Source organism: Coregonus lavaretus (genome assembly GCF_964263955.1).
Source record: "Coregonus lavaretus genome assembly, chromosome: 23".
Classification (NCBI taxonomy): Eukaryota; Metazoa; Chordata; class Actinopteri; order Salmoniformes; family Salmonidae; genus Coregonus; species Coregonus lavaretus.
In genome coordinates, this window is record NC_140010.1 from 40,401,454 (window position 1) to 40,427,092 (window position 25,639).

The window sequence follows — 25,639 nt, forward strand, 5'->3', positions numbered from 1 at the left end:
TAGGTCTACCTGTAGAGCACCCAGTGTACCTGTTTTCTCCATACATAGCATTGACGTGAATATCAGTTGAACTGTAACTCCGTAAAATCTGCATTTATATTTTTGTTCAATGTATATGGGCAAAAATCTTCCATTACACACCAAGGTGAAAAGGAACATTGAACTGAAAATGTCTACCCCACCCTAAAATGTATTTTACTACTCCAGCAATAGTCTACACATATTCCCTTTCAGACATATTACCGGTACATTCTTGACATTTGACAAAAGAAACACCATTATTAACAGCTGTGTAATGATTTATTGCAGCAAACACAGAAGACAAACAATTTTGCATGCAGTCCTAAACAAAAACATTTTAACATCCGATAAGTGGTCTTTTCAAAATATGCTACCCATAGTTATTCAGTCTGTCAAAAAAATAGAATTTAAGTTCCCCGAAATGGAATATACCAAGGCATTTGAAAGCCATGTTATCCAGCTCTAAAAAAACATAACATTTTGTGAGAGCCCATTTGTACCACAACTCCATTGTAACAATCAATCAATACACCATTTATACCCTTGTGGGTCACTGTTTTTCCAATACTTCAGATTTCATTAACATACTGAATAATCAGAGTTACATTTTCAGTGTAGAGTGGTTAAATAGCTTGATGTAAAATGCCAAGTCTAACTAATGCAGGAAAATGGAAATTTCACAGAGTAGTAATCCCTGACAATTTGGTTGAAATTTTGACTGACATCCCATAAACAAAACGTTTTAAGAAAAATAATTTTAGTGACTGTGCAAGTTAGGAAGTTGCTCTATAGATCCTTCATGTTATTTTCCATCAATAATACTATGCTCTAAATTCATAACCTCGTGCTTTTTCTTTGAGCATAATTGTATAGGGTACACTTCTCAAAAACAATGTCTTTGGGCTTACGCTAACAAATGACAGGCTCTCAAACACATCCAAATTATACTCAAAACGTCTTAAAAATCAAGAACTACAATGACTGCAAAGAAGTGTCGATAAAGCAAAAACTAAATACGCCACAGAAAACTGGATTTCTCTACATTACCATTCACAAAATAACAAGGCACAGATTGCCTAAGCCCCAGAAAACAGAATGTACCGCAACCGAAAAAGAGAGAAGAAAAAAGGGTAACTTGCTTACACTTTACCCAAATCCTGCAGGTATAATGCATTATTATGCAGTTATAATGCATTGTAAGACCTGTCATAAGCATTTAATATGTCTTATCTCAATGATCTGGACTAAATAAACAGTCACTTTGTCAGTTAAACATTACTTACATAGAAATGTAACATTATTAGCCTTAAGACAATGGCTCATACATGCTTTTAAACAACTAATAAAGCATTATACCTGCAGGCTTTACTTTAAAGTGTAACTGATCATTTCATACGAACGGAATCATACAGGAAATAAGACCCACATTCAGGTCTTAAATCTTTTGTGGAAACAAACTGCTTTGACCACATCGATTACAAACAGTCTCGGCTTTGTAACATTTGCACTACTAAATCAGTTCCTTATGAAGCTAAATCGACAAGAGAACAACAGCACTTGGTAGAAATCAGATGCTAGCTCACTACAGTGTCACGGTTATAGGGTTGCGATGACATGATAGGGAACGTCAAGCGCCGCAAGCGGTTTGTAGATGCAGACAACATTATATACAACATTATGGGAAACACTGTTCCCGATAAAAATCACATCCACTCTACAGTGAAATATGGAGGTCACTGCCTCCGATATGGACACGCTGGTAGACAAAAACTACCTTCTTCTTCACATTATGGAAGACACTGCTCCAGATAATGTTTCAGGATTAGTAAGTGTACATGCACCCAGAGACCCGTACTAGAGACCGCCTTGAGTGTTCACCTAAAGGCAATTACACAACAAACGTCTTTTTTGAACATCAGTTTGAGGTGTCGATCAGAATAAATTAATGGCTGGCGGCCTCCTGAGTGGCGCAGCGGTGTAAGGCTCTGCATCACAGTGCTCCTTGTGGCGGGCCGGGAGCCTGCAAGCTGACTTTGGTCGTCAGTCAAACAGTGTTCCCTCCGACACATTGGTACAGCTGACTTCCGGGTTAAGTGAGAAGTGTGTTAAGAAGCAGCGCATCTTGACGGGTCATGTCTCGAACTCCGCCTCTCCCGAGACCGCAGCGATGAGACAAGGTCGTAACTAAAAAGAATAACGGCTACTTCGCAGGACCTGCAGTCGGTTGTGATAATTGGGTGAATGGATTGAGGTATGGGCTGGTCTCTAGTATGGATTGGTCGGTCTGACATGTACACTGCCATAGCAGATGCTGCTTTGTCATTTCGACAGTATAACTGTCATAATTATGGAAGGCACTGCTCCCGATAATAAAACTAAAAAAAGGCATTAAAAACTATTTATAGTGAACCCTGTCACTGATAAAGAAAGGAAATATACATTTTCAGTGCCATGTGGTGAAGACCATTTCTCTCCCCCAGGTTTAAACTATTGTATCTATGTCAGCAGGAGGCCATTTTGAGCACTCACAAACGTGGTGTGAGGATGTTGCTTGAAGATTATAAAACAAGGGCTATAGCCCTTGGTCTAAGGACAACTGAACATCAGTGACTAGGTTAGATTGTCGCACTGTATGTGGTTCAATTCTGTCTTACCTTCTGAACTGAATGTAAGTTTTAGCCCCTTTGGCAACATCTCTCAGCCTTGGTCTTGTTCTACACAGTTTTCAGCCAATATGAGATCTCTCTACAACAGCCCAGGTTTGAATCAAATGTAAAGTAACAACAGTGTAGAAATAACAGCAGTCTCTGACTAATTTAGTTCATGGTAAGTAATACAATAATGATATTTTTGTTGTAATCACTAAGTGCCTCTGAGCTTACACACACAACTTGTTTGTGATCTTAGATATATTGGGGTAAAACTGCATCATCAATTTGACTACATTCAAGATGTTCTATATTACCATGCTAAGTAAGTAATTTAAACATAAGTAGGTCATTTGTCAATTGTATTAAGCACCAATGTACTTCAAATGTGGCATTAATCCCACGTCATTGTGAATGCATTTCAGGAAATGCATTTTTGTTTTCGCAAGAGTAATAATGGCCTTTCACTTATATTTCTCAAACACAAATGAAATTTAGGCAGTTGAATTTCAGTGTTACTTTTTAGGCCTTGTGCGGGAGGTAAAATACAGCATATTGTGCTTGATGAGTGTTGCAACGCGTATGAAAAAAGGGGAGGTTTTGTGTTATTGATTTCAATACGGAACACCTCTATTTAATTTTCCTGAATGGGTGAACCTTTCTGATGGTGCCTTGACCTATGGCTATATTACTAACTTGGGTGTTTAGTTTAATGGGACATTAAATGTCAAGACAGGCTTAGATCTCGTTATCAATTGCCCAGATGTTCCCCGCCAGTGAGTTGGCACAGCCCTGGATGGTCCAGGTTGCCAAGGCAAACTGATTCCGGAACAGATCCGCGTCGGCTTCTGAGTGGTTGCTCAGCAGGGCGTCCAGGTGGTCCGCCAGAGCCTTCAGGGTGTGGGAGCCCGAGCCCACCAGGATGTGGCGGAACGGGGTCTCCCTGGGAGACACGTATGGGGACAGGAAGTCCCTCTCCACCTAAAGGAGGAAGTGAGGTAGAGAAAACAAGTAAGTAAATGTTTCAGTATCGTCCTCCACCCAAGGTTACACGATGAACCATGTGCACAGGCACTGTCGGGCTGCAATGTAGGATTTTGGTAATTCTCAAATTAAGTGGCCTATCTCCCTATTGGTTTCATAATTACTTGAAATTCATACATTTGGCCTGCAGCCACTGCAGCCCAGCAAAGTTTGCCTTCCACAAAATCATGTGACTTTACATGGTCGAATTCCAACAAAAGCGATCCTCAAAAGGACCAGACAACGCTTGAGGTTTTAGAGGAATGAGAGGACAGGCATTCACCCTCATGATGCGGTCGTTGATGCTGCGGCACATCGCCTCGTCCTTCAGGTCGCTGTTCTGGATGTCAGAGGTCAGACTGTTGGAGGCTCGGCCGTAGGAGCCAGACGCGGACATCAGCCACTGGACAGTCAGGGCCTTGGGCAACAACTCGGGCCTCAACTGGGGTCAACAACAATCAAGATCAAAATAATTGAGCCGAGGCGTCAACAGAAATGCTGACAAAACAAAAAAAGGTAAAGAAAATAAACAATACAGAATAAAACAAAATCACAGGCAGGCAGACTAAACATTATTTTATTTTTAATTCTCCAATGGCTTCACCAAAACTTTATCCCATACCAAGTTCACATTTCTATACCTGGACAGTTTCCTAACATCTAGCTACCAGACAGTGAACATGTCCTTTCCCACCATCCATGCCACCCTGGACTGTGTTCTGTGCTGAAATTAAGTGTTTAGGCCTCGACTTACACTCATCACGGTTTTGACCTTGCGGTTAATGTTGACCACGTGGTTTTGGAGCTGACGGTGGTACATCGTCACGTCCAGGCGCAGCAGGTGGTCGTGGACCAGCCGCAGGGCCATTTGCCCAGCGATCTGCCCTGCAGACACCGCCAGCTTGGCCAGCTGGTTGCACGTGGCATTGTACAGATTTTCGCGTGTATCCTGCAGTGTCCCGATGTATGGGTATTCCTTGCCCTGAGACACACAGTGGATAAGATTAAGGGTTATGGTAAAGAATGCCATACTTAATAATGTATGCATACATGACTCTAAGTGGCTTTGGATAAAAGCGTCTGCTAAATGTCACAAACACAAAAAGTGTGGCATATCAAGACGCTGACTAAACAGCATGATCATTACACAGGTGCACCTTGTGCTGGGGACAATAAAAGGCAGCTCTAAAATGTTCAGTTTTGTCACAACACAATGCCACAGATGTCTCAAGTTTTGAAGAAGCTTGCAATTGGCATACTGACTGCAGGAATGTCCACCAGAGCTGTTGCCAGAGAATTGAATGTTAATTTCTCTACCATAAGCCACCTCCAACATTGTTTTAGAGAATTTGCCAATACATCCAACAGGCCTCACAGCTGCAGACCACGTGTAATCACGCTACTCCAGGACCTCCACATCCGGCTTCTTCACCTGTGGGATTGTCTGAGACCAGCCACCCGGACAGCTGATGAAACTGTGGGTTTGCACAACCGAAGGATTTCTTCACAAAATGTCGTCAGAAACAGTCTCAGGGAAGCTCATCTGCGTGCTCATCGTCCTCACCAGGATGTTGACCTGACTGCAGTTCAGCGTCGTAACCGACTTCAGTGGACAAATGCTCACCTTCGATGGCCACTAGCACACTGGAGAAGTGTGCGCTTCAAAGATGAATCCCAGTTTCAACTGTACCGGGAAGATGGCAGATGGGGTCGTGTGGGCAAGCGGTTTGCGGATGTAAACGCTGTGAACAGAGTGCTCCATGGTGGCTATGAACAACGAACACAATTGCATCTTATCGATGACAATTTTAATGTACAGAGATACCGTGACGAGATACGAAAGCCCATTGTAGTGCCATTCATCTGCCGCCATCATCTCATGTTTCAGCATAATGCACAATTCTTGATACACATGGTAAACTGTTGCGCTTGAAAAACCCCAGCATGACACAAACTGGTGCGCCTGGCACCTACTACCATAACCCGTTCAAAGGCACCAAAATATTTTGTCTTGCCCATTCACCCTCTGAATTGCACACATACACAATCCATATCGCAAGTCTTAAAAACGTATTTAACCTGTCTCCTTCCCTTAATCTACACTGATTGAAGTGGATTTAACAAGTGACCAATAAAATATCATAGACTAACTAGGTGAAAGCTACGTCATGGAAAGAGCAGGTGTTTTTAATGTTTTGTACACTCAGTGCACACACACAAAGAAGGCTAAACTATTTGTAACTGGCCATACTTTCAAAATATGGGGAAAACTGGGTTCATAAAATAACAATTAGGTAGCAATAACATGTTGGGATATAGTGTGTTGGTATCGTCTTAGCGATAACAGTTATTTGAGTCTATTTATATGCGTATGGTGTTGTACTGCTGACACCATTAGGCATTGTAAGGCGCTTTTCACAAACTGACCGCTGTGGTGAAGCTGAATGATACAGCTGGGATGCCGGAGAAGGTGACGAAGGGGTAGGCGGGATCGTTTAGCCTCAGAGGCTCCAGGCTGCAAAATACAACAAAATAAAACATGACTACACAAGAAAAGATGGTGAAATGTCCATTAATTCTACAAGCAATTCAATTAACTTTATTTGGGAGCTGCACTCAAATAAATAAATGTACTTGGCCCATCAAGCCACACTGTTGCAATCTTCTAAAATACCACTAAGTCCTGTCTCACTTACAGTGCTTCCGTCCAATTGGCACCGGTGATTGAATCGCCGAGTTCCATTTTGGAATCAGTGTTGACCTGAGGAGAAGAACAACCCAGTTTCAACACATCTCAATTACACACCTTCATAATGAAAAATAAGGGAAATTCTGTCAAGGCAAACGAGATGATCCGCTGCCACACCTCCTTCAGCGTGCTCTGGATGAGGGTGTACATCACAGGGCTGGCCGAGGCATTGAATGTTTGGAAACCTGGGAGAGGAAAATGTAACAATTTCACCTTATAGTTTTTATGTAAAAAAAAAATATATATATATATATTTTGTAAAGTGGTTATCTCCCTGGCTATAAGGTGAATGCACCAATTTGTAAGTCGCTCTGGATAAGAGCGTCTGCTAAATGACATAAATGTAAATGTAATGTATGACCACTTAATTTCTTTGCAACTGTAAAACGTCATTACCACAAACCAAACAATGCATTCTGTATATAGAAAGATAATACACCGTACTCACCCTTTACAACTCCATCCAGGTTGATGTAAGAGAAGGCTTTCATGTTCAGAGAAGACAAATAACCCTGAAAACAGAAACGAGTTGAGACATTCAGCATATCCAAGTACAAAAGGTTTGCATTGATATCAAGTGTGCTGTTCTTACTTCCAACCACTCGGTGGCGCCAACACTCCCATACTCTCCAGCACTCCAGCTGGCAAACACGATACTCCTCCTGGGCTTGAAGCCATCTGTCAGAAGAAAACAGACAGCAATCATAGGACAAACATCATTTTATCATCATTCACAGTTGGTTGCCTCCTTACAGGCTATGGGGATATGTTATTTATAATGTGTAACCGTTCTTTTTTTGTATTACTATATCTGTACTGTATATACCGTATGCAGAGTATGTGGACAATCTTCTGTCTATATTCTATCTGTGTATTGTTAATTGTAAGACAATGTCAGCACCACTACACCAGGTCAAATTCCTGGTACATGTAAATGTACTTGGCAGATAAAAGTGATCTATAGGCCATTTTTTTAATCTTTAGACTTCTCCTGTAATGTGCTCAGTTAATGTGAACAAAATCCCACGGTCACCTAAAATGAGTCTTTATTGACCGCTGTAATGATGTCATGTCATAGTATTGTGACGACAGGGAAAGAGTTAAGAGATTAGTGGTTTGGGGCCATGAAGTCTACATTCCATTATGTCAAGGTAGATTAGTGATGTTTAGGATAGTGACTTGGGGTAAAGAGTGATGAACATCAAAGACAGGGAGTGCCCATGGAGACTTGCCAGATGTATGTCAGGAAGATGGTAACAGAAGGGTATATAAGGTAGTGTTTTCTTTGTTCAAGTTAGTTCAACTGACGAAGGGCAAAGCCATGTCCGTTTGTTAGATGAACCCACGAGCTCGTGATTCAATAAATACTTGGTATGAAATCTCCACAAATTGTCTAAGTATATCCTTGCATCCTTGATTCTTTTGATACCTGAGAAACTCATCACAACCGCAAATGACAAACACGCTCCTTGAGATTTATGGAATACATTAGAATTAACCCCAGACACTACATAAACACATTTCAGATAATTGAATGAAAGCCCAAGGTGGCACAGTAGATTAGAGACCGGGGATCCAGACTAACATCACACAATATACGTTTTAATAATCTTATAAAGTAATTATAAAGACCTAACTCATTAAGAAGTGTAATAGACTACTGAGATGGTATTCAATAAATAAGTTGTTTCATCTAACATGTCCAAGCAGGAACGCATAATTCAAGATATTTTGATATGCAACCTAATCCAGTGATTGTCCACCCCAAATTCATGACAATTAGGCCATTGTTATATTTCACTGTCAAAATGGGGCTCCAGACTTTTTTTATTCAATAGAGATGAATTAGCCTTCACCTTTAGGTCCACTAATCTTACACAGGCCTAATTCAAAATTGGTGCTAATTCCCCACCTGAGGAAGTGGAAATTCTAGGGCTCCACAAAATCAACTTTATTTTTTGCCAAATTCCATTTAGTTTTCCCCCAAATTCCAGAAGACTGATAGCAGCGCTAACAGCTACAGCGGTAGACAAACACATGTACCGTACACACACAGAGACAGGGGCATTCCATGTTGATGCCTCTTCAAAAGGTTGCAGGAAATACAAATCATATCTTTTTATAAAGTTGGGCAAATTAATTGTCTAATGAGCTCAATAGATTTAGTTGATTTCCTACCATGTTCAATACTACCCAATGAGAAGAAGTGCACTGATGGCCTGATACACTGATGTGTATTTCACGCGCTCCATATTTCAAAGCCATATCAGATATTTTGATTGTAAAACAGTGTGATTTGAGCTCAATAATAAGTATTGAGTGAGTGGCTTTAATGCACTTTACTGTTTGACCAAATCATGGTTTTATCCACCCAAAAAATATGACGTTTTGATTGAGGTGACCAGGTAGAATCTGCAGCTCGCACCGGTGCAACCAATTACATGTTTTTACTAGCACAGCAAAGTCAAAGGGTCGCAAAATGCTACTAAATGGCTGCCGACTAGAGCCATGAGGGACCCGTATCCATTATGTCCATTCTATGGGGTTTCTATGGTTCGGCCTGGCATCATCACCCACCATTTTTCACCATGTCTGAGATTGCGCGGGCCACCTCCACCAACACACTGGTGCCCACAGTGGAGCTGGCGAAGCCTGGGCCCCATGCATCCCTCTGGGCACCGATCACCACATAACGATCTACAGCAAAGAAGGCAGAGACACAGCACATGTAAAGGGTGTAAATGATTAGGACATTTGATATGATTATAGTATTTGCCAATGGGCTTTGTGACGCTAAACAATAGCAGTTAGCCTCTAAAGTTGGGGTCAATCCCATTTTATTTACCTTAATGTGGGGGAAATTAATAGAAATTCCATTCATGAAATATAGTCCACTGTTTCTGATTAGGACTATTTCAATTCACACACTGAATTCCAATACTATCTACCGACTTGACCGCATTTGAAATGGAACTGACCCCAACCATGCCACCAATTACTAAAGAACTATACTATAAAATACTGGGGACTTGTTTTCCCCCACAGGGTCATAGGTCAACCATACCTGGGTCCACAAAGCCTTTAATGACGCCAAACACATTGTGGATTTTCTTCTCAGCCAGGACGTTGTTGACCTCCACCGTGGCCATATCGTCATAGTCTCCCACTTTGCCTACACCTGCCCAAGGGGCGCTTTCCCCTCCCATCCCGCTGAGTTTCGAGACAAAGTTGAGACAAAGATTTTGTGGAAAAATGTTAGGCACTGATCTAAGGTCAGTTTTCACATTTTAACCCTTAAATGGTTAGGAATGGTATGCAGATCCTAGATCTGTGTCTAAGGCCCAACTTCTACTACACGTAGAGCTTGGATCAGTTGATGGAAACCTACCTCATGATAGTGGCGGCCATGTCGGCGGTGATGGTCTGGGCCTGAATGTTGGGGAGGCCTGAGGACTGGACGGGGGGAAACTGGGTGTGGTTGAAGGAGGGGAACCCGGGGGTGTAAGGGTCGCCTGAGCCAAGATGGACCTGGATACGGAGAGACGGAGACAAACGACAGGGTGAACCCTGACCTTTTGTGTTTGTTCTAGCCCTGAACTAACAGACAATTCAACTAATTGCCAAGCCCGTGATTAGTTAAATCAAGTGTGTTGATGCAGGGCTAGAACAAGAATGTGCACCCCCTTGGGCTAGAATATAGTGAGGGTTTCAGAGTGTAAAGTGGAGCTGAATAAGATTAACAAATAGATGAAGCAACACTAGAGAAAGATAATGGTACACAATACACTACTGTTCAATAACTGTCTCAAAGAGTAGCTATTGCTGTTATACCCAACAGTAACTTTGTGCGTGCTCTCGACTTCAGTTATGGCTGGGAATGCAAACCATATGCAAATAAGTCTGCCTACATGCAAATTCATAAAGAAAATGGCCACCACACTCACATGGCCAAAGAGCTGCGTGGACCCCCCGATCCCTCTGTAGACATCAGGGTCTGGGTAGATGAGAACCGCAGAGGCATTCAGCTTGGCTGCGTTAGCCACCTATGAAAAGAAGGAGATATTAAAATGGGAAGAAAAGCATGGGAACAGGACACTTTTACACATAGTGATGACCTTGTGTTATTACATCAAATCAATATAGGCTTGACTAGATTTGCCAATCCAAACCAGACTAATCATACTTATACTAAAACCTCCAAATAAAGAGAGATCAATGACCTTGAAATGATTAAAATATATGCTTATGAAACAAGATTTTGAAAGCTTATGAAATATCTTTATGAAGTACGCCATTTTCAATTCCCTCACCTTCTCAGCAAAACTTATTTTGCCAGTTCTGACCAGAAGGACCCTCCCATCCAAGGTAATGTTCTTATCCTGCAGTTTCCTCAGGTCGTCCATTTGGCCGTAGTAGCCGTGAAGGACTGCGCCCTTTGAAACCAAAATAAAAGTTGAAACCTGTCCTGAGCTTCAAATATTCAGCAACAATTCATTCATAATTATGGAGGGACTATTATGGAAGAATTAAAAAGGTGTATGCAAAGTGGATTTTAATTGTGCCAGGTGCTTGAAAATAAACAATGACTAATTCGCTACTAATGCATCATAACTGCTATGTAGTGTTTTACAGTATATAAAGGTTACAGTAAATGCCTTTTATTACAGCTAGAGTATCAGCGCTATTGTCATACTCGTAATCAACTGCAATGCTCCTAATTAGTTTGTTTCAATGTAGAAAACTAAAAGGGAAAACATTATTTAATGATTACCTGTGCGATTCCAGTTTTGCTGTAGGCCAGATAGCCCCCCAGTGTTCCGAGGTCGGACCCGTTGAAGGTGACCCTGTTGGAGCCGGAGGCGGGGGGATCCGTGAGCTTGACGTAGTGCTCGTCGTGCCACGTGTGCATGCCATAATCTTTGAACCTCAGCAGCACCTTGTTGCCCAGCATCTCGTCTCCAGAGGAGCCTGCCTGGTGGCTTTCACTAGCAAACTCGCTGAGAGAGAGAAATACAGAGAAAGGGTTATGAAGAGAGACAGAAGGATAGTGGAAGGAAGAAAGTAGCAGTCGGTAAGCTAAATATACTTTTTAAACCTTTATCCCAACGTTGATGTACCAAACATGTTTATATGTAGACATTTAGTGAGGTTTCATACGCATCTGCCATACTATTTCACAACATAGTAAAATTGCTAGTAGTATTACATTCATTTTCAATATAAAGTTGAAACACATGAGAGCAGACAAGCTCAACTGGGCAAGGCTAGCGCAGTCACCTGAACGCAATCTCGAAGCTGGAGGTGCTCAGCTTCTGACGCAGCAGACCTTTTACGTCGTTCCAATCCATGAGAGGGGTCTCTTCAGTCTCAAACGAATCCTGGGTAATGGAAGGGAGGGTGGATACAGAGCAGCTGGGAGCCAGCTCTTTCCTCCGGTGGGCCAGGTAGCCAATCAGATAGCCTGAGAGCGCCAGAAACCAAGAGAAAAAGAGAGGGAGAGAAACAGAAAGAGAGACAAATTAATGAGTTAAAGACACAATTACTCCCAAAACCACAGTCAGCAGCAGCTATACAACACCATCCCTGCCAGAAACTAAACAAAGGCTAAACTCTTCAGGCTGGATTCCCAGACACAGATTAAGTTAAGTCCCAGACAAAAACAGCTTTCAATAGAGAATGTTTTTTAGTCCATGACTATACTTAAATCGGTGTCTGGGAAAATCCATAAATCATACGACAGTGCAGGTTGCCCCTATCACTTCCATTGATTATTAGCTAGCTGTGGCTCAAGTTAGCTGAAGTTCTTTGCGGCTGTTTAAAAGACAACCTAAACACGGATTAGTTTCTCTTGGCCCATGAATTTATCCGAATTTAATGCTGAGCATGTGACTTTTACAGTATATGACCAATAATCAAACCGTACGTGACTAATAGTGACTGAGGCACCAGAATGCAATTCAAATAAAATGTTATTGGTCACATGCGCCAAATACAACCAGGTGTAGACGAGCCCATTCCCAACAATGCAGAGTTTAAAAAGTAAGACAAATATATGCTAAATAAAAAAAGAAAATCGTAACGCAATAAAACATTAACGAGGCTATATACAAGGAGTACCAGTACCAAATTAATGTGCAGGGGTACGAGGTAGTTGAGGTAATACAGTATGTACATGCGGGTAGGGGTGAAAGTGACTAGGCAATCAGGATATATAATAAACAAAGTAGCAGCTGTGAAGAATGTGTCTATGTGTGTGAGCGTACGTAGTGTGTATGTGTTGGAGTGTCAGTGTAGTATGTGTGAGTGTGTGGGTAGAGTCCAGTGAGTGTGCATAGAGTCAGTGCAAGGGAGTCACGCAACACAATTCAAATAAAGAAACAAGTAATAAAAGGGGGTCAATGTAAATAGTCTGTGTAGTCAATGGTCCTTTTAAATGTCTATTCTTACCGATGATGAAGATGAGGAGTGTAACGGCCACCATGAAGCAGATGTTCTTGGGCGTGCGCCAGGCGGCCTTGCGTACCACGTAGGGGTCCCGGGCATTGCTGAGGTGCTCTCCCACGCCGTTACCTCCCATCTCCTCGTCCATGTCGGACGACAGCGTCATCTCCACCTGGCTATTCTCGCCTTCCATGTTCTGGGTCAGGTTGAAGCGTGTGTACGACCGTGGCTCCCCATTGAACTGTGTGGGGACACAGAGAGAATAGCCAGGTTTTTTTTTTAAAGTCAATTTCCACCCATGTATAGTACAGTACCAAATATACCTGCAGTATGTCAAATTATACTAATATACTATACTAAAACTAAAAACAACCATTTAAAAGACATTCAATGAGGAATGCTTTTGCTTTGTGGCAATTTTCAGACATAATTGTTTAATAAATGCTAGGGTCATTTCTTTAAAAAGTAGGCATAGTACTTACAATTTTAGATATCGTCGACCTTGACTGGTCCATGGTATCTTCTCAGAAGTCTAGACTCTAGAGGGAACAATAAACAATTCAAGAAAAGCAGTGATTCAAGTATGGAACTGGATCCATGCTTGAACAGAAAAGCTGACAGTTTTGTGGCAAAACAATTATACACGCCCCTTTCAAAGCCCCAGGTTTTCAACTCTTATTTGTGTACATTCATATACAGTTTCTTTATGGCTAGTGTGGAGAAACCACAAGAAAAACGGTCCCACCCGCTCTCTAAACATCCACCATGTTTCCTACGGTGTTGCCCTAAAAGATTGCACTGTCGAGGAAGTGAACATAATCGCCCTGCCGCCGCGTGAAGTCTAGGGGGGAAATAATATGATTACGAAAACGTCCCACATGGTTTGATTTTATGGATGCGCCAAAGAAAGCAATCTCTCGGTGTGAATGTCCTTCACATGCCTTTTTGCAAACTCCAGGCATGCGGTATTGTGCCATAGCAAACGGGTGTGAATGCTTATGTAAATTAGATATCTATTTTCAATAAATTTGCTAACATTTCTAAAAACATGTTTTCACTTTGTCATTATGGGGTATTGTGAGTGGATGGGAGAGAAAAAAAATCTTTATTCCATTTTGGATTAAGGCTGTAACATACCGTGAAATAAGACAAGGGGTAGGAATACTTTCTGTAGGCACTGTATATCATAAGGATGTGGTACTGGTGATGTTAAACACTTCTCCAATCGTTGTTGAGATCTGATATTCTACGCAGCGCAAGAGACGTAGGCCAATGTCATATGCCTATCGTCAACAAATCACATTTCTCAAATCCTTTCGGGCTAAGCTGCGTTCATGTTCTAGTCGGAACTACGAAACTCTGAAATGTCCGATTTGCTAACTGGTTGTAGTTATACACATGCCACGTTCAACCAGTTAGCAAATCAGAAATTCAGTGGTGTAAAGTACTTATGTAAAAATACTTACGTCGTTTTTTGGGGTATCTATACTTTACTATTTATATTTTTTGACAACTTCCTATTTAAAAAGAACAAGCTGTTAAGGAAAAATACTGGAGTTTTGGTGCAGTTACAGCCAACTAGCGCAAAAATAATATTGCGATTGTCAAAATGATACATAGTCAAAAACAATACCCCGATGTGTAACTATCAACCCCCCCCACCACTAATAACGTTACAATTGCACCAAAAACACCATCTCATTTCTTATGATGTTTAAATAGTTTAAAAATCTCTCATGCAGCTAAAACACAACAGCGCGCACCACTAGACAGAATGTGCTTTGATTGAAACAAAATACAGGAAGGCTATTGTTTGTTAACACCTTCTGCTCACGAAACAGTAATTCAAGAAATTCTAAATGCATATTCCCATGAAACTGATTGAGATCAAATGACTGGCATGCTGCAAATGAAGTTTAGTCGTTTCACTGTAAAACGTGAAGAATTATCATTCACAATTGACAGTGAAGGCCTATTTTGAAATTAGGTATGCCTAACTGTGTTTGAGGGTCCTCAAAATATTTATTTTTAGACAATGTGTTGGGCATAGGCAATTGGAGGATGCATTTTATGCATAGGCCTACTCCACAATGATATTCAATACGCTACATCTGCTGGTGCAAACTTGGAGGAATTATGACATCATTTACATTTTTTATTGCGCTCCCGCACCTAAAAAAATGTGCACTGTACTAATGAGCTAAAAAAATAATCTTCATGTAGGCTACACTGTCATCCTGTTGGAAATACATATGACTTTATGAGAGACGATCAACACGAGACCACTAGATAGGTCTACGCCATTCATTGTTCAGTCAAAAATCATGCATCATGATTGTCAACTCATTTAGTTGGAAACCGCTTCATTTAGATTTGACAATAGGGCAGTCGAAATAAGTTCGTGCTCAAGTTAGGAAACTGATAGCAAGATCCTGCCAATATAACCAATAAGGAAGCAAAGTTTAGAGAACCCTCCTAAAACAGTTGGTTCACCAGTGACCACAGTCATGAATGCAATTCCTCAAAAAACAGTGTTACTGGTAGCACTTCTCCTTTACTAAGAAAGTAATGCAGTAATTCACAACAAATATCTTTACCAGTCAAAATGATGTATCTGTCCATGGCTTGACAAGGGAGGACCTAGTAGTGATAGGAAAAAATGAATAAAAAAAAAAAATAGATAGTTACATATTGGGATATTATTTTTGAAGCTGTATCGTATCCACAAATTGGTGCAATATTATTTTTGCACTAGTTGGCTGTACCTGCACCAAAACGCCAGTATTTTTCCTTCATAACTTGTTCTCCATCTTTTTCAATAGGGAGCCAATTTGTTTCAGCACTTATTTCCATGATTGGTCAAAAAGCGTTGTACCCCTGCAGCAGACATATGGTGAGCAATATGTTTGGAACATCAAATCACAATAAAATGTGTATCGAATCGCAATACATATAGAATTGTGGGAATCGCAATACACTTTGTATCAGCACCAAAGTATTGTAATATCGTATCGTGAGGTCCCTGGCAATTCCCACTTCTAGGATCTAGTCCCTTCCAAAGGAGTAGCATAAAATCTAAATAAAGTCTGGAAGTATGCCACTGCTGGCTTGCCTCTGAAGCTAAGCAGGGTTGGTCCTGGTCGGTTGGTCCTGATTTTTTCTGTCACTGGCCAACACACAATACCCCACAATGTCAATGTGTTTTTTGTTGTTGTTGAAATTGAATAAAAAAATGAAAGGCTGACATTTCTTGAGTCAATAAGTATTCCACCCTTTTGTTATGGCAAGCCTAAATCAGTTCATGGACTCTCTGTGTACAATAATAGTGTTTAACATGATTACTGAACGACTACCTCATCTCTGTACCCCACACATACAATTATCTGTAAGGTCCCTCAGTCGAGCAGTGAATTTCAAACACAGATTCAACCGCAAAGACCAGGGAGGTTTTCCAAGGCCTCGCAAAGAAGAGCACCTAGTGGTAGATGGGTAAAATGTTTATAAAAAGCAGACATTGAATTTCACTTTGAGCATGGTGAAGTTATTAATTACACTTTGGATCAATGGATAAATACACCCAATAACTACAACGATACTGGAGTCCTGAATGACCTCTAGCGATATGGTCAGCCCCAATGGAGTGAGATTGCAGAGAGGACATGGCGTGAGAGAGGAACTGTGGGCAAATACCAGGAGACAAGCCTGCCCTACTTAGCAACCTGCTATCCTAGCTAAATCAGAAATATAACCCTACTTTAGGTAAGCAGATAGCCTGATTAAAGTCAGCCTCTAACTTGGTCTGGTATGGCCTAGCCGTGTCTTCCTTAGCCTTGACTAGCGCCAGTAAAAAATATGCTGACTTAGCAAGATTACAGTAAAGGTAATAGAAAAAGAGGAAGGTCAAGCTTCTTAAAATGTCATTTTTAGGGCTGTCCCCGACAAAACAAAATCTTGGTCGACCGATAGTCATCTGTTCTTTCGACCAATCAATTGGTTGACATTTTTAAAAGGTGTATTTTTCCATATATAGACACACCCTAAGTTTGAATAATAAATCAACTATATGTAGGCTACTGAGCTTGTCTGACGCTATAAGCGCTGCAATTAAAAATTAAGACACATTTTACTAAAGAGGGATCCAGAGATCAATATATCCAAATCAGAAGGAAAAAAACCTGTTCCAGCCCCTCCTCCACTCATTGCCCATTGCCCGCTGCTGCTGGCCTTCATTATGCTCCTGAAGTTGCCGGTAATAGGCTACACCAGCGGTCGGCAGCCGTTTCCAAGTTATGATTTTCATATGCAAATTTGTGTGGAACAGTTTTATTTCATTTATAATAAAGTCTTCATATCTCAAAATCAATGTCATGCAGTTAATCAAAATTCTATCTGATTGAAAATTATACAAATCTAAAAGTAACTTCATTCACCATTGCCAATATGTATAAAATAGCCTACATAAAGCCAACAAATAAAAACATTGCAGCATGCAGGTAGAAAATATCCTGATAAAAAAATATCCTATAAATCACATTGGCTACGCATGGCCGGTCTGCGAGGAACTTGAAACATTTAATCACCTATTAACTTGGTCCAGCCATTGTATAAAATATTCTGGGCCCTCAATTTCCTGTGCCAGTGAGATCCGGACAGACAGACACAGCTGTAGGCTATTTGCACAAGGGATAATAATTAATCAGGTAGGCCTATTTTATGACATTTTCTCCCCCCTTTAATGGTAAAAGTACTACTGGTGCCATCCCTGCGGCCTCCACAATGGATTAGTCCACTCAGACAGGCGTGAATCAGACAGGTGTCTCGTGTGCCATAATTTTTTAAAATATATTTGCCACTGATCGACTAAAATAAATCTTGGTCAACCAACAGCCTATCAACCAAACAATCGATCAGTTGACTAAATGGGGTCAGCCCTAGTGCTTTTGTAAACTAGCAAGCATCATAACCACATATCAAAATGTAGGCTATAACAAATCTCTTAACCTTTGATGACTTGTAGCTTAACATCTTGAGAGACTGTTGGTTAAGTGGTTATATCATTAAATCACACCTGAGATGTATGCTACCTCAAAGATTTTAGCCTACATGCCAAACATACCAATCCTTGGTAGGTTTAAAACCTTAAGTTTAGCAAGTCTTTCAGATAGAGAAGACGACGGATTAGAGATTAAAAGTGTGACTTCAAAACAGTCACTGAGACGTACACACACCAGGAATTAAAATGCTTTCTCATGGTAGAGGCACACCTCACAAGGAATTAAAAGATAGCAACTCAATTTCCATAGTGAAGCCTAATTGTTTGCAGCAGATTTTGCCTTGAATGTTGGCTGTATGTTTCATATACACTCCCGTTCAAAAGTTTGGGGTCACTTAGAAATGTCCTTGTTTTCGAAATGTAGGTTCATATATCCATATTATTTTCTCTAAAAACAAGAGGTCGCCCATAATATGACGAGTTAGGTCAACGCGACTGTAATCATGGCCAGTCATTAGTCAAGCATGGCATGGTAGCCTACTTCGGCGTTTACAAACTACGTCTAAAATCAATAAATTACCTGGATGGATTAGGATATTATTTGGAGAGTTCTAGAATATGACAAACATATACACCCAGCATAAAGAGCACAATTATGGTGTGTTGTGCATAGCCATATGTGTGTCAAAGGTGAATAACAACAAAGTTGTTTAGACTTTCAAGAAATCACCAAGGCCACGATGAGGGACGCCCTGAAGAGACGGGGCTTTTCAAGAGCAGGACCCATGACCGTTGGCTACTTGAGCCAGAAACTTGTAAAGTTAACCTGATGCTGTGTAAACTTCAATGTAGCCTAGGTTTGAAATAGCAATTTGGCACTCGCTCAAATGTTCTGCACACATTGGCCCAGTTTATTTATTTGTACAACAAGGTTAGTTCATAGACTATTATTTCAATGCAAAACAATTGCTCGACACGCTCGTGCAATTGATTTGCATTAAGATAATTAAGAATATTTTTGGACTTCAACACGCACACTCGTGTTGAAAAACTATTGGTTTAGACAGCCCATCTGACTAGGAAAACGGCTTCTATGACCAACCAGAAGGATGTCGATTATATAAAGCAAAGTCTGTTTCACACAATCATGTTGAGGGGATGTAACGTACTAACGCTTTGAACACACCGACTTTGTCAATTGCGCAAAAATAGTATGCAGCATCATCTAGACATGTGTGCAACAAAAGTTCAACATTCACCTTCTACTACCATTTCTGTCAACCCGTTTACCCATACAGTTTGACGCATATGTTCGATAAATTCAACTTATGCACAGAACGCAGCGTTCCATTCGAAATGAATTTACTTCTGGTGTACCAAAAACAATGGTCGGTGTGTTCGAAGCATCACTAGTGTGGTGCGCGAAGGTTTCCACATGCAATGCGTCCGTTCCGACATAAAAAGTTACTGCTAACTTCAATCACGTTCTACAGCCCTACTCGATGTTCCATATATTACGATATATCTAGGTCGCTAACGTTTGGTGTCAAGGTCAACTGTGCGTGTGCCTACCTCATGAAAATGGCCTACTAAGTAACCACGTGCTGAGAGTACAGAGCACCCGAGTCACTCAAGTGAACATGACCAAGACAAACCTTTCATAGAGAACTAATTTGCAACATATCCTTGCTTGCTACATTGTACAATAAGAAAGTTGCTACAATCATGATCCAATCAACCGGACAACTGCTAACTAGCCTACACAAAGCGATAGGCAAACATAGTTGATCACGTTGAAAAATCTTTACAAAAAACGCAATATTTTTACGGAAAAATTATTTGGATGCATATATCCATATTATTTTATCTAAAAATAAGAGGTCGCACGTAATATGACGATTTAGGTAAACGCAACTGTAATCATGGCCAGTCATTAATCAAGCCATGGCATGGTAGACTACTTCGGCGTTTACAAACTACGTATTTGATCCAAATGACACGCTTACCGCTCTTCGATAGTGGTCTTATATGCCCCCTCCACACGAGGTTTCTTTGAACGTGTTCTCTATTTTTCCTTCAAGAGGAGAACAACCTTGAGCATGGTCTTTATGTATACAAAAAAAAGTGTCGTAAAAAAAGATCAAACATCACTTCCTGTCGCACGTCTCCTCTAGCCGGCTTGCTGACCTGCCATGTGTTCTAGAAAGTATGCGCTCTTGACATAAATGTCGGAGTGGTTTCTATGGGTTCTGACCATTTCACTTAACACGTTAACACGACCTAAGGTGTGTTTTCACAACATTAGTGATGTTTAAATATGTTGAAATGTACACAGATGTAGAATGCATGAGGTTACATTTGTCCTAATCTCGCGAATCGTAGCTCACTTTGGGCTCACTTGATTTGAGTAACCCGGCGCGCGCGGCGGAGTTCACTTGCACAAGTGGATGGTTCCAAAAGGGAATACTGCCTAACCGGCGCACTAAATCAAGTGTGTCTTGTCTTTCAGAGTGTGAAGACGTTCACGCTTTGCACATGAGTTTGCCAATGAATGAATGACTGGCTGTCTGATAAAACCATATCCATTACATTTTGCAGGGTGTCAAGTAAAAACACATTTCTTCATCCGACTGGTCAGGTGTAAGGACCTCTCTGTATTCAAAATGGTTTATTGAACAGTAATTCCTCCAAGCAGTTTATGAGAGCGAGAGATAGACAAGGAAGAACAAATATGGGCTGAGCAAAAATTACCATACAAATGTTTATTTATGTAATTGAGGTCCTGGTCTTTCTTCAGTGAATACTCTCTCTGAGTGGCTTTGTGACTTGGCCATATAGGCTCCACAACATAAAAGGGGATGTGGATTACGGTGATACATTGAGGAAGAAAAGGCTGCTAATGTGCTATGGTATTTGGCATAAACACAACAGTGAGCAGACAAAATGGCATTTTGGCAAATGTTATTTCCCTTTCTTAGAGGCATTGCCACAAACTAAGCAGGTGAGGAGGAAGAAGGAAGACAATCAACAAATTAATCAGACAAAAGGTGATACACAAACTAGTCTTGCATCTATGACTGTCTCGTTTTAAAAGACAGACACAAAAGACGCCTTGGTGAACGTTGTGTAGAGGAGGTTTAAAGATTATGCAATCCAGGGCAAAGTCATGTCGAGGGCTACACTTCTTTATTTATTTTAATTTTTTTCAGGGTGGGTTAAGCACCCTCAGCCACCGTGTAGAGCACTGATATGCTATCAGCAGCAGAACAGGGCCTTTTTCAAGACATGGGTCATGTTTGGAAGTTACATGAGCCTTGTTAGTGTGAGAGCCGTCATTCATAAATGAATATACAGGATCTTTTAATTTATGAAAATGTGTTGAGTTGGTGTAGGGTTGATGAATACAATATTCTGGTAAAGAAGCACCCTCAAAGCTATGGCCATACTGTAGAGTGTAAAGGAGGTCACGCTGTTTGCTTGACGAGTACCACTTCCTCCCGATTCGGTCCATACCTGGCGCGAACTCGGGACCTCTGCCTTACTAGCACAGGTGACCGCTCTCCCGAAGCGTTACCAGTTGGCGCCACATGAAAAGCTAGCTATTAACTGTGGGAACACTTCAGGCTGAGGAGTAAGCTTCACACATCCCCATGTGCTACATTCACCCCTCAAACGTACTCAACACCGACCCCAGCGTTGAGCTGAGTGCAACTGTAGATCCGAGTCACTCCCCCAGCGATACTTTTGAGGAGATGGGAAACTCCATTGGAATCGTATTATTGCACACTGTTTACATTGTCAATGGGCCATGTATTCTGGGTAAACTCTGACAAGGAGATCTCTCCTTCAAGGAGTCAATGGGAGTCATAGGACCCCTGCATAGGCCTCTAATGCTGCCCGATCTATAACACCCACGTCTTGACATTCTCCCCGTTCCTCTCTCATAAGAACGCCTCACTTTCTCCTTCCCTTGCACATGCACGCATAGACTTGTATCCCGCCTTTTTCCCCTGAAAGGTATCAGTTTAGTCACCTTCAGTTTAACCAACAGGAAACTGTCAATTCCCAGAAAATACTCCCTTATCACAGTCCAACCCATAGGCCTGGGGGGAGACTCATACATACCTGCAGTAGCATTCACTCGTCACCACTTGTTTCAAGACTGCGAGGAAAGTGTGTGTAAAATAGAATGTGAAAGAGGGGTCACAGACGACTGAGAAAGAATAGGTTGGTGAGAGGGGGAAGAGAGAGAGAGAAGGAAGGAAGAACAAATATGGGCACAGTATATTGATCAATGCCTTTCTCATCTGCAGTCCCTCTGATAAAAATAAATGAAATGCAATTGAAAATTAATTTAATGGGAACCTATTCGGTTTCCTATCGGCTGTTCACTTGTGACAAAACTCACTGCACTCACTATATGCTGAGGATAGACCCAGCAAACCACAATTATACAGTTAAAACTTCCTCTCTTTACACTGACATTTGAGACAATTATTCAATTTGGCATTCCACTGAACAATTATTTGGTTGTTGGGATGTTGTGCAAAATGGGCTCCATTTTTCTCATACAAAACAGCACTGAACTGAGCAAATAGTACCATCAAAATGTTTCTTTATGTAATTGAGGTCCTGGTCTTTCGTCAGTGAATACTCTCTCTGAGTGGCTTAGTGACTTGGTCATATAGGCTCCACAACACAAAAGGGGATGTGGTTTGAGGTGATACGTTGAGGAAGAAAAGGCTGCTAACGTGCTATGGTCAGACAAAATGGCATTTTGACAAACGTTATTTCCCTTTCTTAGAGGCATTGCCACAAACTAAGCAGGTGAGGAGGAAAAAGAGGAAGAAGGAAGACAATCAACAAATTAATCAGACAAAAGTTGATACACAAACTAGTCTTGCATCTATGACTGTCTCGTTTTAAAAGACAGACACAAAACACGCCTTGGTGAATGTTGTGTAGAAGAGGTTTAAAGATGATACAATCTAGGGCCAGGTAGGCAAAGTCATGTCGAGGGCTACACTTTTTTTGTTTTACCCAGTGTTGGTTAAGCACCCTCAGCCGCCGTGTACTGATATGCTATCAGCAGCAAAACAGGGCCTTTTTCAAGACATGGGTCATGTTTATAAGTTACCTGAGCCTTGTTAGTGTGAGAGCCGTCATTCATAAATGTGCTTTCTTTTCTCAAATGAAAGGAATACATTGTTCCTAAGAAGTCTGACCTTGCTAGGTATTATAATTACTTGTCATGGGTCTGTTAAGTCCGAGCACATTAAACAAGAAACCATCAATAATATTCATTATAACACCAGACTGCTAAATCCAAGTAACATTGACAAATGGGTTTGTTAAAAAGATAACCAAACATAGAATATACAGAATATTTTTATTTATGAAAATGTGTTGAGTTGGTGTAGGGTTGAGGAGTACAATATTCTGGTAAAGAAGCACCCTCAAAGCTATGGCCATACTGTAAATTGCTAGTGTAAAGGAGGTCACGCTGCTTGCTTAGTGAGCACATACCTAACGCGAACTCGGGACCTCTGCCTTGCTAGCATACGTGACCACCCTCCTGAAGCTTTACTAGTCGGCGCCATGCGAAAAGCTAGCTATTCACTGGCGCAAGTGGGGACACTTCAGGCTGAGGAGTACGTTTCACACATCCTCATGTGCTTCATTCACCCCTCAAACTTATGCCGCATTCAAAACAACTGGGAACTCGGAAATCTCAGACTTCTGACCTCAGTGCATTAAAGAAAAACGAGCTCCGACTGGGAAAATTGAACAGTCATCCAACTCGGGAACTCTGGCCTCTTTCTATAGCACCGACTTTCCAACCTGAAGATCACTGACATCATGATATGACATCGTATTTTTCCGAGTTCCCAGTTGTTTTGAACGCAGCATTACTCAACAGAGACCCCATCTTTGATCTGAGCAACAGAGTCACTAGGCCAGAGATACTTTTGAGGAGATGGGAAACTTGGAATCATATTAACGCCCACTGTGTACCTTGCCCGTACATTGTCAATGGGTCGTGCATTCTAGGTAAACTCCGATAAGGAGATCTCTCCTTCAAAGAGTCAATGGGAGTCAATTGGGAGCTAGCACAAAAACCCAACATGAGCACAAATTACGTGAACAAGAAGCTCAACATTATAAATCTTTTCCAGGATTTTAGATAACTAACTTGTCCTCTGTAATATCGTCTAGCTTTAAAATCTTGACATTACATACTTTCGAGGAAAATAAGCATGTTTCTTGACTCATACCCTGACTTTTAGAAGAGATTGCGTGACGATTGCTTAGCAATCGTGTGATGCAGCATGACAACGTGAACGCGATTGGTCGACAGTCTGCTGGGCGGAGCGTTATACGTTTCTCTATTCATTTCCCGCTGGGATTCTTATCTCCTCCTTTTCTAATATCTCTGACTAGGCATCACTGTCATGCTGCTTGGTTACATAGGGTTTCCACCACCTCCGAATTCACCAGACGAAGGTCCGCCCCCATTAATTTTCAACGGGAGCAGGCGGAGAAATGCGCAGGGGATTGTGGGAAGGTGGGAGGTGCGAACCCTGCTAGCAGAGAGATATAAAACGATTAGTTACCGGAGTGTAACTCCAGTTCTATGAGTGGAGCGGAGCCCCACAGGGGAGCTCTGCTCCTAGTGGTTTACCCTCTGCCCTAAGGCAGAACAGCCTGAAGCAAATTTATGCACACACCTGCAGCCAATGGGAGCACAGGTGCCCCTATAAAAGGGGACACATCCCCTCACTCAGCCTCCCGAGACATTATCTTCAGCGAGACTAGAGAGGGTCGGCAGGGCCTTAAGTCCTATGGGGCTCCGCTCCACTCATAGAACTGGAGTTACACTCCGGTAACTAATCGTTCTATAGCGCTCCAAAATGTACTCCCTGCCGAGCCTAACACTTCCCATTAAAAAATGAAAAGGTCAAGCCTAGCAATGGCCGCAACCAATTCCCGCAGTACTGCAACTAAAAACCCCTCCGGGCGTCACAATATACCGCGTCATCGGTTAAAGACCCGCCCCATCTAGTTCAATGGCAATACCAATGACTAGTGGGCAGATCATCAGAATAAAAGCTACACTAATCTGTACTAGCAGATAGATGTGCCTCAATATCCTGTAAAAACACTACCGACCACTAATGGAATGACACCAATTGTCACTCTACATTACGTGCCCAGTAGACCACCTCACTCACTCAATGGAACCCAGAGATTAGTAGGCGGGAACAAAATATAAGTCATACTAAACTGAAACATCAGATAGATGACCTCACATTCTGTCAATTCCACACATATCTCTACTATACTGACCTTATCAGTCAAGAGACATGCCACAAGATATGCTTTCCATCTAAAGCGGACCTGATAGAGACCTGTGTCCCTCGTCCTGCTTCTCTCTCCTCCAGCTCAAGATTCCCCTTCAGCTATGCTGAGTACAATCGAGCCAGAGAGCTAGAAAGCCTATCTATCAACAAACATGTTTTCCTAACCCAAGCGGACCTGATTGGAACCTGCCCATAGTCCTGCTTTATCCTCTCTTCCTGGCTCAAAGTCACCTTTCAGCTTCGCTGAGTACAGACCAAGCCAAAGAGCTAGAAAACATATATGTCCATAATATGTCCTCCTAACCAAAGCGGACTCGATGAACACCCATGTCCACAGTCCTGCTTTTTTCCTCTCTTTCTTGCTCAAGATCTCCTTTCAGCCACGCTGAGCACAGATCGAGCC

The 25,639-nt window shown here is 41.6% G+C and overlaps 1 protein-coding gene across 6 annotated transcripts; it reads right to left on the reverse strand.

Moving 5' to 3' along the window:
* Positions 1 to 284: 284 nt before the first annotated feature.
* On the reverse strand, positions 285 to 20,017 carry LOC311150842 (transferrin receptor protein 1-like). 6 transcript variants are annotated; one of them, XM_084188393.1, is made up of 19 exons: positions 19,882 to 19,971; positions 15,480 to 15,522; positions 13,365 to 13,414; positions 12,889 to 13,123; positions 11,719 to 11,902; positions 11,213 to 11,438; positions 10,752 to 10,874; positions 10,386 to 10,484; positions 9,830 to 9,969; positions 9,506 to 9,651; positions 9,019 to 9,138; positions 7,034 to 7,119; positions 6,890 to 6,953; positions 6,559 to 6,626; positions 6,389 to 6,453; positions 6,120 to 6,207; positions 4,447 to 4,674; positions 3,976 to 4,134; positions 285 to 3,650 (listed from the first exon to the last, which is right to left on the reverse strand). In XM_084188393.1, the coding sequence occupies exons 3-19, from the start codon at positions 13,395 to 13,397 to the stop codon at positions 3,408 to 3,410; spliced, it is 2,307 nt and encodes a 768-aa protein (XP_084044519.1). In that variant the 5' UTR covers positions 13,398 to 13,414; positions 15,480 to 15,522; positions 19,882 to 19,971; the 3' UTR covers positions 285 to 3,407. The 6 variants fall into 6 exon arrangements, with proteins under 6 accessions (XP_084044519.1, XP_084044517.1, XP_084044516.1 ...); XM_084188391.1 differs by having other exon boundaries at positions 13,365 to 13,421; XM_084188390.1 differs by lacking the exon at positions 15,480 to 15,522 and having other exon boundaries at positions 13,365 to 13,421; positions 19,882 to 20,017.
* Positions 20,018 to 25,639: the final 5,622 nt, after the last annotated feature.